This window comes from Cyclospora cayetanensis, unplaced genomic scaffold, assembly GCF_002999335.1.
Source record: "Cyclospora cayetanensis isolate NF1_C8 unplaced genomic scaffold, CcayRef3 CcayRef3_contig_39, whole genome shotgun sequence".
Lineage (NCBI taxonomy): Eukaryota > Apicomplexa > Conoidasida > Eucoccidiorida > Eimeriidae > Cyclospora > Cyclospora cayetanensis.
The window spans coordinates 201,233-214,617 of NW_020312358.1; the positions used below are offsets into that span (position 1 = coordinate 201,233).

The 13,385-nt window shown below is 55.4% G+C and overlaps 2 protein-coding genes across 2 annotated transcripts; one reads left to right on the top strand and one right to left on the bottom strand.

Annotated features, from left to right (window-relative positions):
* Positions 1-163: 163 nt before the first annotated feature.
* On the bottom strand, positions 164-5,110 carry LOC113146546 (pre-mRNA splicing factor SR-like 1). The gene is given in 14 exon segments (XM_026334220.1): positions 164-245; positions 375-518; positions 851-918; positions 1,285-1,384; positions 1,446-1,468; positions 1,749-1,929; positions 2,294-2,483; positions 2,725-2,806; positions 3,081-3,167; positions 3,294-3,478; positions 3,951-4,073; positions 4,459-4,540; positions 4,700-4,845; positions 5,038-5,110. Coding segments are annotated over 14 exon segments (1,566 nt in total).
* Positions 5,111-5,959: 849 nt separating this feature from the next.
* On the top strand, positions 5,960-11,887 carry LOC34620567. Its single transcript, XM_026334246.1, has 11 exons — positions 5,960-6,138; positions 6,358-6,826; positions 7,218-7,346; positions 8,691-9,035; positions 9,235-9,302; positions 9,442-9,493; positions 9,811-9,978; positions 10,147-10,347; positions 10,677-10,992; positions 11,493-11,702; positions 11,820-11,887. The coding sequence occupies exons 1-11, from the start codon at positions 5,960-5,962 to the stop codon at positions 11,885-11,887; spliced, it is 2,205 nt and encodes a 734-aa protein (XP_026190031.1).
* The last annotated feature ends 1,498 nt before the right edge of the window (positions 11,888-13,385 follow it).

Consider the following 13,385-nt stretch of genomic DNA (forward strand, 5'->3'; position numbering starts at 1 on the left):
CCTCTATCTATCTATCTCCGTGTATGTGTCTGTCTGTCGTCTCTGTCTCTCGGTCTTTCTCTGTGTCTTTCTCTTTTGTCGCCAGAGCGGCATCAGATGTCCTTATGTGAGAGCTGCCAGGTGAGGCGAGGTTTCCAGAAGGAGCTCGCGGATACGCTTGTCTCTAGCCCAGCCGCATAACTTCTGGAGTTTCTGTATCGTTGCGACGCCGACGGTCCGCCCCCTCGCCTCCGACCCGACTGTACCTGCGACAGCAACAGCAGCACTAACAGCAGTGGCGATAGTGGCAACAGGAAGCAGAAAGCAATAACTGGGGAAAGTGGGGCAGAGAACAAGGCAAGGATGGTAATAGCGGAATCGCTTTGCAAACCTACCTTGCAACAAGAGAAGACATGCGCTGCTTGTTGTGCCCATCCGACTGCGATGTCTGTTGTTGCTGCTGCTGCTGTTGGGGTTGTGCGTGAGCGAGGGCAGATCTAGGATGTGGACGAGAGGCAGGCGGTCGCTCAGGGGAGGGCCTGAAAATAAAAATAGACAGCCTTGCCCTGCTTGTTGAGGGCGTCCTTTTAAGGAAAGGAAAGGGTGCTTGTACGTAAAACGGGAGGGAGAGGAGCTGTTGTTGCATACAATGCAGCGCCCCAATGGGCGGCAGCAGCAACAGAAAGCCAGGGTAAGTATATACATTTGTGTATATATTTGTATATATAGCTTTAGGGGGAGGAGGGAGGGCGCAGAGGTATACAGATAACCAAGCGACCCCACCATCGCTGCCCGTGAGGCAGCACACAGAGGCTTCTCCAGGCCACACACAAGAAGAGCAAATGAGTAGCCTTTTAGATGGAAGTCTCACGCATGCCGAGAAGACGTCATCTTCAAAGATAACGCGCTCTTGTACGATGTGGGGCGTCGCGCGTAGTCCTGTTGACGTGGCAATACGCAATAAAGCCCCAGCGACATGTAGACATGGGCAAAAAGAGAGACACCGCCTAGTGCTAGGGGCATGTAGGACAGAAGGAAATTGAGCGAGAGGTCCCAAGAAAGAGGAATGGGTATAGATGAAGAGAGAAGAAAAAACTGCCTTCACAACGCTCAGACACCATCAACGAGGTAGACGGGAAAGGAAAGTTGCTAGGCTGTGGTGGCAGATCTGCAGCAAGACAGCATCGTGGATGCAAAGTAAAGGAACCACAGACAGAGGGACGGGTAGGAGAGTGTGGAGGCTTCAAGAGAGCCTGAATAAACGCGCGAGGCGGAAGGATGAGGCTCTGCAGTGAGAAAAATTACCTTGCCAGTGGCTAAAGCCTTTTCTTGCTCTTTTCTGCGGAATTCTTGAAGCAACTGCTGCTGCGTCTTGGCTGCATTCCTCTCGGCGCTGCGACTGCGGCTGCAGCAACAGCGCCGCACAAGGCACAGAAGGATGAAGTGGGCCTCGAGTGGCAGCGCACTCCCGCGCTCTTTCCCTACACCGCTTCGCATGATGCGTGTAAGCGGCAGACGACGCCGTGGTCATACAAGACTACGCCCGCGCTCGACCCCGCAGGCAACTTTTCAATGCGTGCAGTCTGCAATTGAAACCGCGATCTGCTTAACTGGCGCGCATACAAATACACCAACTATACAGGCAAACAGATACGTGTGTCTGTCCGCGCGTGGTGTGTAAATATATCGAGACCGAAGCACATAGATTTGCATGCGTATGCATAAGTGCAGCCTCCGGAGGGAGGGAGTAATAACGGTCGTACTACGGCTCACCTCCTTCTGCGACTGTCCCTCTCGCGCTCTCGCTTCGGCTTCGGCTGGCTGCCTTCCGTCTTGTACGACAGAAGCTGCACAAGCCCGATATCTATGGACTCCACGTTGCCGTCTTCCAAGCGAACCCAGACCCCTTTTGCATCAACGGAAACCACCGCGCCCTCCAGCCAATCACCGCTGCAATCGAAAAATTCAAAGCACACACATATTGCATACGAATTGAGCGATGCACATGTCTGTGGCGCATGGCGAACACACGAGCACGCGCTTTCTCTTTCTCTCTCTCTCTATATATATATCTCTCTCTATATCTACCTATCTCTATCTATCTACATCTCTCTCTATCTTACGGCGGCTGCGCAGTCTAGCTACAAAAGCGAGGCAAGCATTCTTGCTGAACAAGCAGGCGCTAGGAAGACCTCGGCGGCCTCACATGCACGCAGGCATCCTCAGTTGTCTTCTAGAGTCCAATGAATACTAGCTGTTAGGTGGGGGCAGAGAGGTAAACGCACATGCAGACACGTATATCGGGAGAACGAACCTTGAGAGGGCGATGCATTTGGCTGCGGGTGTGAAGCACTCAATATGTGCCCGATTGAAGGCCTTTCTCTTTCTGTGTTGAGGCAGCGTCATCAGCTGCGCCCCATACACATTCTTGACGAGCACAGGTAGACGCGGCAGCACAGTTGAAAAGTACTTGTCTTCGGTCAGTAGCGACTGAATGTATTCCCCTGCATAACGCATGCGCAAAGCTCTGATGTCACGCGATGGCGGAGTGTACAGAATACGTGCATCCGTGTGTACCGAGTGCTGCGTTGGACATGCGTTTTTTCTCGAATTTCCTACTTCTCTTACTGGCCCTTGTGGTGTCGCTCCGGCCGTTTTTCTGTCATTTTGCCCTGCCGCCCTCGCCGTCAGTGCCTAAAGCTCCCGCCATCCCTCTGTCCTTGAAAACAAGCGCTCCCGACTTACCCATTGAGACCACGCGGTTGGGGTCAGCGCCTGGCGTGAATTGCTCATCGTCTAGAAAATACGGCTCATACCACTTCCACAGCTGCAGCGGCAAGACACATGCACAGAAATGCACAGCAGCGGCAGTTGGAGCGAGCTGCAGGCAGGCGAGGTGACGAGAGCAAGCACCGCCTCATCAGGACCTCCAAAGAAGGAAGCCACCCAAAAGGCGCTCCAAAGCACGCAGCAGAGAAGCAACAACCAGCCAATCACAGCCACCGTCACTAGGAGGAAGCGGCAGCATGAACAAGTCCACTGGTTAGTGTCAAAGGCCGAAGGAAAGCTGCAAAAAGGCGGCACACGCATCTATAGCAGACCTGATCGGGTGGATGCACATAGCGAAGGTAAAGGAACCCCGTGCAGCGCACATAGGGAGAGTCTCTGTTGTTCAAGAGGGTGTGCATCTGCAGCAGACAAGCGCAGTACAGAGCACAATACAGTGCAGCATAGTGCAGTACAGTAGACGCCACGAAGCGCTGCCATGGCGGCATGCCCTGCACGGGAGAGGCGCAAAATGCCTCTGTCAGCACCTGCTTTTCCGTTAGTTTGAGGGTGAAAAGCTTGTAGAGACAGCAGAAAAGAGTGGAGGGGGCCCTTGTGCTGCCTGCGCAGTACGGCTCTGCGTGCTCGGCAAAGGCGGCCAACTCCTCCACGACCTCTTGGAAGCTCTTGAACTGGTGCAAAGACTTGAAGTACTCAGAGGACATGATGTTGCCTGAGCACACTCCCAAAGGATGCCAAAAGGATGGAAAAAAGGGGCAGCCGAGCACAACACAGAGGTAGCCGAAGAAACACACACACAAACCCCCACCCCTTCCGCCAACTCCCCCCCTCCGTTCCCCTCTGATAAGGAGGAGAATGCAGTGGAAGAAGTCCGTGCAAAGCGCAACTGCAGACTTTTGGAATGCTTGGCGTGTGTTACGCCGAGTTCGGAAGCCTTCAAAAGGCAGAGAGATAGAGAGAGAGACAGAGAGAGAGAGAAAGAGAAGGAACAAAAATTGGCTGTCAGGCCGGCAGTCAGTCATTTACTTTTTTAACGCCTCTCGTTCGCGCCCTCCAGCCGTGGACCTCTAGAAACCTTTCTGAGAAGTGGGATGTGTGAGAGTAGGAGGCAGCCTTGCCAGCAGCAGGCAGCTAGCTAGCTCGCTCGCTCGCTAAAACGGCAGCCGGCGCAGCAAGGGTAGTACCTCTAAGCAGCTGGTTCACGTTGTAAGTGGTGCTGTCCGTCATCTGCACCATATTCTTTTTCTGTGTCTCCTCCTCCGCGGCAATGGCGCGCTGTTGCAAAACACCCATTTGCTGCGTGAAGCCTGCAGCAGCAGTCAGAGCAACGCAGCATTGCATTCCCCCAAGGCACATCAACACACGCAGAAAGCGCTGTGAGACGGACGGGCAATAAACAGTTTTGCAAAGGCAAAGACAGAGAAAGAGAGAGAAAAGAAAGGAGAGAGAGAGAACGTGAATTCTGCGTTAAAGAGGCCCACGGCAAAGTCGGCATGCATGCTGACTTCGCCAAGACGAACTAGGGGTATGCACAAACAGGCAGGGAAGGGAGATGCATCGAAACCTGTCAAAGGAGAATATTCCAAGAGACACAGCTCTACAGAGAGAGCGAGACACGAAGGGAGAGAAAAGAGGAAACTTCTAGGTTTAGGGAAACGGACGACGGCATGCGGTGTGCTACCAGTTGCGCACTCTTATACTTGCGGCAGAATTTGCACGAAAGCTGAGGCTTCGTGTGAAGGTGACAGCGTGCAATAGCCTCCTCCTCATCACCCTATTCACAGCAGATACGCACATATGCGTGTACCTATATGTATATACATACATGCCTACCTACATGCATAGAGACCACCACAAGGCCCACCCCCCCAACTGAGATGCGCCGGAGCGAGTTCGGTTCTAGGGAAGTCTGCAATTTCTTTCAACAACGCACGTCTTTGTCTGCCGCTACTCCTTCCGGCGCAGCTGCTGCAATGGGGACTACTGAGGCGGGTGCAGCAGCAGCAGCCGCAGTGGCGCCGAGGGCTGCTGCTGCAACTGCTGCTGTTGCCGCAGCCGGAGACGCGTAGTACAGTGGTGCTGCAGCAGCAACTCAACGGTGAAAAGGCAGCGCAAGGCCAGTTTCAAGGAAAAAGAATTCCTTTCAGTAGTTCCCCTCCCCCTCATGCAGCTACAATGCGCGCACAGTCCGGCAGCAGCAGCCGGAGGAGCAGCACAATTGTAGCCAAGACACCACAGCTGCAAGAAGCTCGAAAGGTCTGTCGCTCCTACCGACGCCGGCATGAGGAGTAGCAGCGAGAGGGGCCCCCAGAGGGGCCCCTATGTTGCCGTAGGGATACTGCATGCTGTGCGGCTCAAGCAGCTGGTGATGCAGTGCAATCGCCACTGCCACTGCGGTCGTGTCTGTCCTCCCCGAAGTAATGACCGCCCTCCTGCCACCGCTAATAAAGTCACTCCCGCGATGTCTGTTCTTCGCACCAAGCAAGCTCCCTGCCGCTGGACTTGCTGAGGCAGTTGCTACTGCGGCATTGGCTGCTGCTGCGACTGCTGCGGTTCTCTCTCAAGTCCGACGACCCTCTCTGCCTTGCTCCCGCTGCTGCTACCACGGGTACGCCTTAGTGGCTAAAGCAGCAATCCCGCGTTTAAATGTAGTACACTTAAACTCCTCCAACGAGTCACCCCCGTGCTTCTCTCTCTCCGCAGAGGTTGCTGCTGCTGCACGGAGCAGCAGCAACGGGTGACAAGCTGAACAGTAGACAAAAAATACGCAAGGATATATATATATATGAATAAAAAACGTTAAGGAGAGATGCGCACAAACAAATTTGTTTCTTCAGACAGGGCCCTGCGCATGCGTCGCCCCGGCAGCCGCCGTAGCGGCGGCTGCGCACGCCGCTGCATGCAGCGGCGGCAACAAAAATAAGAGGACAGCAGTAGCAACAGCACCGATACTTCCAGCAGCGGTTCCTGGCGTCTTGTAGCAACACATGAAACGGCCTTTCCTTCCACGTGATGATGCCATAGGAGGGGGAGGGTGCTGGAGGCGGCTGTTTCCGCTTCTTCCCACACCAACGTTGCCCTCAGATTTACTAGCGCGCGCACACCCTGCTGGCAGTTGTTTATTCAGACGTCGCTGCTGCCTATATACACACCGCAACTGCACCAACACGGCACCCCGATTGGCTGCAGCAGGATGCTGCCGCCACGGCGCCTCCTGCTGCAGCGACGCCTCCTTAGATCGCAGGGCCTGCAGCAAGACTGCGGGCGGCACAAGCATCAAGTTCATGAATGTCGTGAGCGCGCATCTTTCCATGCGGAATTTCTCGCCGCCGCTGCTGCTGCAAGTCAGGCAGAAAGTCGTCCCCATGCGCGGTGGGCCCCTGATCGCAGCAGCAGCAGCAGCGACAGCATCAGCGGCAGAAGAGGGCTGAGAGCTGCATCTGCTTGCTTGCGAGGATGCTGCCCCAGTAGGGGTAGTTCTCAAGCCGCGAGCGGCGACGCCACCCCCAGCAGCCCCTCCTGCATGCGGACAGATACCTGTCTCGCTCCGCTTTCCAGCAATTCGCGTCGCTCCTGCTCCGTCTTCGGCAGCAGCAGCGCCGACAGCAAAGTGTATTGGGCCCTGCATTGCTGCCGACAGCTGCACAGGAGCCACCTTGCAAAAAAGCTAGAGCGGCAAAGCATCCGGAGGCTGAAGCACCTCGATGAAGTTCCCAATGCAGCCGCTGCAGCTGCAGCAACCAGAGCAGCAGCTGCAGTGGGTGACGGCTTGCCCCTCAGGATCGAGAAGGAGACGTTCGCTAGAGAGCTGCTGCTGCAGCGCCACGCTATCGCCGCTCTCTTTACAGACGATCAGAAGTCTGCCCTCTTCAACAGGAAGGCAAACTCGGCGGATCGGCCAGCTGACAATCCACCGCACAGTGCAGCAGGCCATGCAGGAGCAGCGCCGCCAGTCAGAAAAGAGTTGTCTCCTGCGCAGCAGCAACAGCTGAATAGGCATCTCCGAAATGCCATGAAGGCGTGGAGTCTCTTGCGGCCAGAAGCAGAGCCCTTCTACAAGGTATGAATCCTAGACTGGGGAACATTGTCTCGTTCGCCCTTCATAGCAACTGCTCATCGCTGTTGCTTCTTTTTGTGGCTCTCGCACCAACTGCTAAAAGGAGGCGTACTGGCCCTGCCTGTTTAGGTGCCACTCTTCTCCTACGAGCATTGAGGCCCCTCCAGGGCGAAGTGGAAGTGTGTCTCACTCCAGAAGATACTGGCTGCTGTGAACGAACCATACGACACTGAGCCTTGCATGCATGAAGGCATCAAGACAAGAAGAGAAGCGCTGGGCAGTCTCAGACGCGACACGCCCCCACCTCCTTTTCCCCTGATGCCACACCTAGAACACAACACAAAGCCCTGCAGCCTACCCACCACACTTTGTCTACGCGCGGATCTGCATGCAGGAAGACGCCATGCTGAATTTGGAGAGCCGACTGAACTCCCTGACCCTCGAGCATTCTTCCTTGCAGCAAGAACTGCTCAAGCAGCAGGAGCAGCAAGAGCTAGAGGACGGGCTTGTCCCCCCTACAGGCGTGCGTGGAAGTGTCGTCGGCTGCTTGTCACACACGCGGCACAGCCCTAAGAAGAGGCTCCCCAGCGCACGCGCATTAGCCGCAAAAAATGCTCAGTCTGCGCGCTTCTGCTTTTAGACTAGCACTATCTCCTCGTTACTGCGGCGAAGGTATTTTCGCGGGTGGCCCTCTCGTGTTACCTGGCGGCAGCAGCAAAACATCTTCTTGTTGCCTGCTGCTGCTGCATGCCACGCCACGCCATGCCATGTCATGTCTTGTATGTGAATGCATGCGCGCAGACAACTCCTCTCTCCTTCAACTTGCCAGTGCTCAACCCACGCGCCTTTGTGCTGGCCGTGTTTGCCGTCTCACTCTCCCTAGGAGATGATCTCCATGCGCTGCTGCAGCGGCTGCAAGTAGAAGATGCGTTGCTGCCTCCGCGACATCATCCGAAGAGGCTGCTGCTGCTTCTTGAGGCAGTCGTGAGCCTTCCCCTGCCCTCCCGCGCGCCAACGATGTTTCCCACCCTCTATATACGATACCGTTCACTGGGGAGGCCCTCCGCGTGGCTTGCAATAGGGGGCCAGTGGTGTGTACAGCGCCTGCAGTTGCCATTCTTCCGATGTATACAGGAAAAATCCTTCCGTCTGGAGAAGACGCCTGCAGCCGCAGGCCCTTGGGTGTCGCGCTGCTGGCATCGGCTGCGCCCCTTCATGCCGCCAGCAATTGCGGAGCTCAGTGACGAGGTAGGCACAACAACAACTACCACCCTCCTCTGCCTGTCAGCCTTTTTCTCTGCTTCTCCTTCCCCGCTCGACGCACGCGTAGAGCTGCACTTTACGCAGGCATTGGCTCCCCTTTTAGCCCTTGCTTTTCCCGCGTAAGGCAGAGAGACAGCGAAGCTGCTCGTGTAGCACCATCAGAGGCGGCTGCCGGATAAAACGCATGGTGGCAGCATCCCTAGAGGGGCTTTTCTGTCCACTCGATCTCCTCTCTGCCTGCCTGTCGTCCGTCGCTGGGCGACGGTCCCTTTGCGCCCTCGTAGCAATGTACATGCGCATTACGTATGGATGTGTGTGTGTCTATGCGATCAAAAATGTGTGTTTATGTAGGTATGTATGTGTTTATATGCATGCATGTATGTGTTTGTATGTATGTATGTATGTCTTTATGTGTAGGTATGTATGTGTTCGAATGTATGTATGTGCATCTGTCTGTATGTATGTATGTGTTTAATTTGAGCTTCTGTGTGCATGTATGTATGCGTTTATGTGTTGACGTGTGTATGTGTTTATAGATATACATATATATAAACACATACACATTATTTGTTTCTTTGTGTGTGGCTGTCTGTGCATTGCACAGGCAGTTGCAGCGTGGCTGGCGGGTCACCTCTCTCGCGTAATCGCTAACCAGAAGCGATATGCTTTGCTGCCTGTAGTGTCACCGCAGCCGATCAGCGCGACGGCTCCCCCGGTGTCTCTATCTCCCACGTATAGCAGTAAGAACGGGAGCTCTCCTCAAGACAGCATTGATGCGCGCTTCGCAGCATTCGTCGTGTCTCGCTTGCGCGATCCGCTGTACGACATGGGAAGAGACTGTCTCTTCGATTCGTGGCTAGTCAAGGAAGACGCCATTGACAACCTCATCCTCAAAGCCGATCTCGCGGATGCCCCGCAGGCACTGAAGGGGCTAGCTGCCTTCTTTCAGGTACGCACATTCACGAAAAGGGATGGTTGGATGCTACTAATGATCCGCATTTGGCAGCTCTCGTGTGGCGTGGATCTGATCTGATGTGCGGCTCCTGCGCGGGTGCTTGCAACGCGAAACTGCATGCATCTGCATCGCCGACGCGAGGCATGCCTGCCTGCATGCATGCTGCACGCCTCATCCTGATTGTGCGCTCCAGCTTACGGGAGCCAATGGCGCAGAAGTCTATACTCCCGAAGTCGAAGCAGCAGTTTCCCGCCTCTTCGGGTAAGGATGACAAGTTCTCCGTCCGCAGCCTCTGCCCTCCCTCCCACGTTGAGGCTGCTGCTGCTGCCGCTCGCTCTCATATATTACTCCTTCTGCATGCGCAGAGTCACAAACCTTTTACTGCTGCTGCAATGTGCAGGACGCTTTCGGATGTCGGCCTCTCTGACTGGCTGCGCGCTGTGCCGGAGATGGTGAGTTTTTACAGGAAGGGGAGAGAGAACTGGGGGGGAAGGGGGTCAATTACTTGTGCGTTTTGCACATGTGGCGCTTTGTCCTCCTCGTCTTTCACGCAGTGTATGGGTTGTATCCGTAGTTCCCAGTATCCCTACCGGTTGTGAAAAAGCATGGATCTTTTAGTCCTCGGCGATCGTCACGGTCGGGTGTTTCGTGTGTCTCGAGTTCAGCTGTCTTTTTTAACGTGCACTCGGCTCCACTCAGCATGTGCGCTCCGCCATCGCCTGCTGCTGCTGCTCTTGACGACTGTATTCCTATTATTGTGCTTTTACAGTTTGAGGCCTTTTTGCCGCATGGAGAAATCCCCTACACTTCCGTCAGCCCGGAAGACATGGCGACTGCTCGGCTCCTCTTGGCAGCAGCAACAAAGGGCAAAGGGAACCTCTTGGATTTTGATGCGGCAAGCCCCTTCAAGCTGTTGCATGGAATTCCCGCAAAGACTGTAAGGCCGGCTGAAGACGCGTGCTGCTAGCGCGGCGGCAGCAGTGCCGCTTGCGCCAGCGTATTCGTAAAAGAAGGCCCCGAGAGGAGACTGCCACGACGTGCGGCTCATGCCATGCTGCTTTTGATGCTGTTGTCTTGGCTGCACTTCCGTTGCATGCGTGCGCAGGTGGAAGAGGAGTTGAGGGCTCTACCGGAGAATCCGCTCCTGCCGTCGGCAGAGCTCGAGAAACACTTCAACGTGGAAGAGGCTGCGCGCTGCATCGCTCCATCGGCAGAAGGCACCATAGCGGGAGGTTCCCAAACAGCCGCCGATGAGACCCTAAAAAAGTTCAAAGCCAAGTTTGGCATCACTCCTCTTGAAGCACTCGTAAGTCTGAGGGAGGGTTATGGGATATCGCGTCAGTCCTGCTGTTGCTGTTGTTGGCATGGCTGCTGCCCTCTCAGGGTGAAGACAGCGGCAACGGTAGTTAGGATGCACGCGAAGCAGGAAGCACAGCCACCTTCAAGTCATTTGCAGTGTGCGGGGGAAGCCTATTGTGTATGTATGTGTATGTATGTGTATGTCTGTGTGTATGTGTGTGCATGTGTGTATATATGTGTATGTGTGTGTATGTCAATGTGTGCGTGAATGTCAAGAGCGTTTAGCGTCTAGTAGTGACAGGTCTGTGTGGAGGCGTGGGTGTGTGGTGTTTTTAGGTTGATGACGAGCTCAAGTTTGTGCAGACAGCAGGCCCTGCGGAGTGGCAATTGCAAGACTGTAGCGGCGGCAGCGGTGAGCACGGCAGTGGTAGCAACGCCTCGGAAGCGCCTTCATTAGCAGAGCGAGACGGTGCATCAGCAGGAGACGGTCTGGTGTTTGCCGGGTGGAAATGGAAGCGGCCAAGCCAAACGGTGCGAGACGCATCTCGAGGCGTGTATGTAAGGGAGCGGGGAGGTGTTGACCCTCAACTGGCGCTACATGAATTGCGGCAGACCCTCTTGCAGGCTAACAGGATGATGGCGATGACGAAGCGTGAGGCAGTGCGGAACCTTGCGTGCTGGTTAAGAGTCACATGTAGTGTATCCATACGGATGGTGGATGCAGTGAAACAGAGGGAAAACTAAGGGGTGCAACACTTAAGTGCAAGCGGTACACCACCTAGTGGATGCAGCACGCGGCTAGCAGGTGTAGTCTACGCTCTTTAGACGCTTCTGGTTGCTGCAGAACACACACAGAACGCCTCATGAAATAGGGCGCCTCTTAATTTTTTAGGAGCTCGGGAAAGATAGAGAAAGACCCGAAGCACAAAATGCGCGAAGGCAGGCACATTGTTTTGAACATCCGCAGGATGCGGCAATATTTCCATGAGGCTTCCTTCTTTCGTATGAGGGAACTTCCTGCTGCAGGGAGAGAGAGGCCGCCCAACGGCCGTTGGGCGGCCTCTCTCTCCCTGCAACAAGCACGCATGCAAACATATTTCTGCATGTTTGTGCGTGTGTTTGTTTGGGTGGGGGTGTTGGTGTGCTAAACAGAGGGCCGCGTGTACTATTATCGCGCCATCGTCGCAGTCGGCAACGGCCGAGGTCTCTTTGGAATTGGCATCGGATTTGGATCAAAGCCCAAGGACGCGCGCAGCAGCGCGGCTCTATCCGCAATTCAAAATCTGAAACTTCTGGACTTAGATGACGCCAGGATTCTGACGACACCCCAGCACGGTCAGGAGTACTCGGCGCACGTTAAGAGTAAGTCTTCATTTTTGTTCCTCCTTCCTGGAATCCCCGTGTGTTGAACCGTCTTTGCTGCGCATCCCACGCTTACCCTTCCTCTCCTTTTTCACCGCCCCCCTCGCCCCTCCCCAGAAACCACCACGTGCGAGCCATGTAGAGGCGCTACACGCGCCGCGCGGGAGACAATTCGGGCAGGATGAAAAAAGCGAGATCCAAGCTTATTGCAAACCCACACACTACTGCTGTCTGAGGGAGCCAACAAGGGCTTCCTTCCCCCCTTGCTGCTCGGCGATCGATTGTCTTCAGCAAGGCCTAACGCTTTCTCCCTCTTGTGTGCTTGCCAGCTGGCTATTGCGCGCTGGCCACAAGGTTGGTCGCATGTGCCTCCTGCATGCGACCTTCTCCCTGCGCTGCCGTTCGTTTCGCCTTGTGCTTTTGCAGTCATTCCCCGTCCTTCTGGGCGCGGCTTGCGCTGCAACTTGCGCTTCCTCCCCCTGATGTACTTGACTGGTCTAGACAACTGCAGGGTGACGTTTGCAGGGCCTTCTTCCCGCAGTCGCTGGTTCAGCCGCAGCAAAGCCCTCATGCGAGCCTTGCAGCAGCTGCAAAGCAGAAAGACCATATCGAGAGCCACAGGACTCAAAATCGACGAGCTGACTGCACCCGGAGATGCGTGGACACACTGGCCAGACAGGTAATGCGCGTCATGCCTGCTCCGCTTGTTGCCTCTGCGCGAGGTCTCGAAAGACACGGAGCAAGCACGCGCGGATGGGAGTCATCCCGTTGTGATGCGGAAGCGACTGACTGTTTCTGCCAGCACGCGCAGGAACAGCTAGCGCACACACAGGCTCGCCGCGCGTGAACCCCCCTTCTTCCCCACGTATTTACTCCCTCACGACTATTATGGCTTGCGCGTTTCCGCTGTGGCATCTTCCATCCGCCTTGCAGCTGGTTTCGTCCGATCGCCGCGTCCTACGAGGAGAAGTTGCGGCGCATAAAAGCGCGGCGGCATAAGACGGCCAAGTGGTCCTTTAGAAGCAACGTTTCGGAGATCGTTCCGGAAGAATGCAGACCCGAGTTTACGCCATACGTAAGCACAGACGGCGGTCGAATGCCTGCCGCTGCCGCTGTTGCTCACTTTTGCTGTTGCAAATAAACGGTGAAGCAGGGATGTCGTAGGAGCACAGGGCTGTCGCGTGCTTCAGCGTTGCAGTTTGTTACTGGTCCTCTCTGCACAGCTTTGGTGCCAACGACTGGTGGCGTGGCTTGCTGTGGCTAGGGCTGCACTTCCTGCTGCTGCCCATGTATCTCGTTATTCCCACACGTGTGTGCTTCCTACTGTAGCTGCTGCTGCTGCTTGTCTCATCCCTTTCCGCCTTGGCCGCCGTGTCGCTGCTGAAATTGTCTAGCCGTCTGGTTGGTTGTAGTATGGGGAGAAAGAGCATCTGCTGTGATTGCGGGAACTACCGGAATGCAGACGTGGAAACCTCCTTTGGAGCGGTGGGCACAGCGGCAGAAGCTGTTGCAGCTGACCTGCCATAATGTCAAGCAACTTGCACTGCCTCCCCCTGGTGCCTCGAAGCTTCTTTCAGTATCTCCAGCCGGCAGTCAGCAGCGCCACGCAATCGAAGAGGCAAGTCCGAGTCTCCTCGACAGCGGCGACAACAACGGCAGCAGCCGCGACGAATCCACCGGTGG

Coding starts and splice junctions, on each gene's coding strand:
- LOC34620567 (XM_026334246.1), top strand. CDS start 5,960: ATGCTGCCGCCACGGCGCCTCCTGCTGCAGCGACGCCTCCTTAGATCG. Junction 7,347..8,690: donor GGCTTGTCCCCCCTACAGGC/GTGCGTGGAAGT, acceptor TGCATTGCACAG/GCAGTTGCAGCGTGGCTGGC. Junction 9,979..10,146: donor ATGGAATTCCCGCAAAGACT/GTAAGGCCGGCT, acceptor ATGCGTGCGCAG/GTGGAAGAGGAGTTGAGGGC.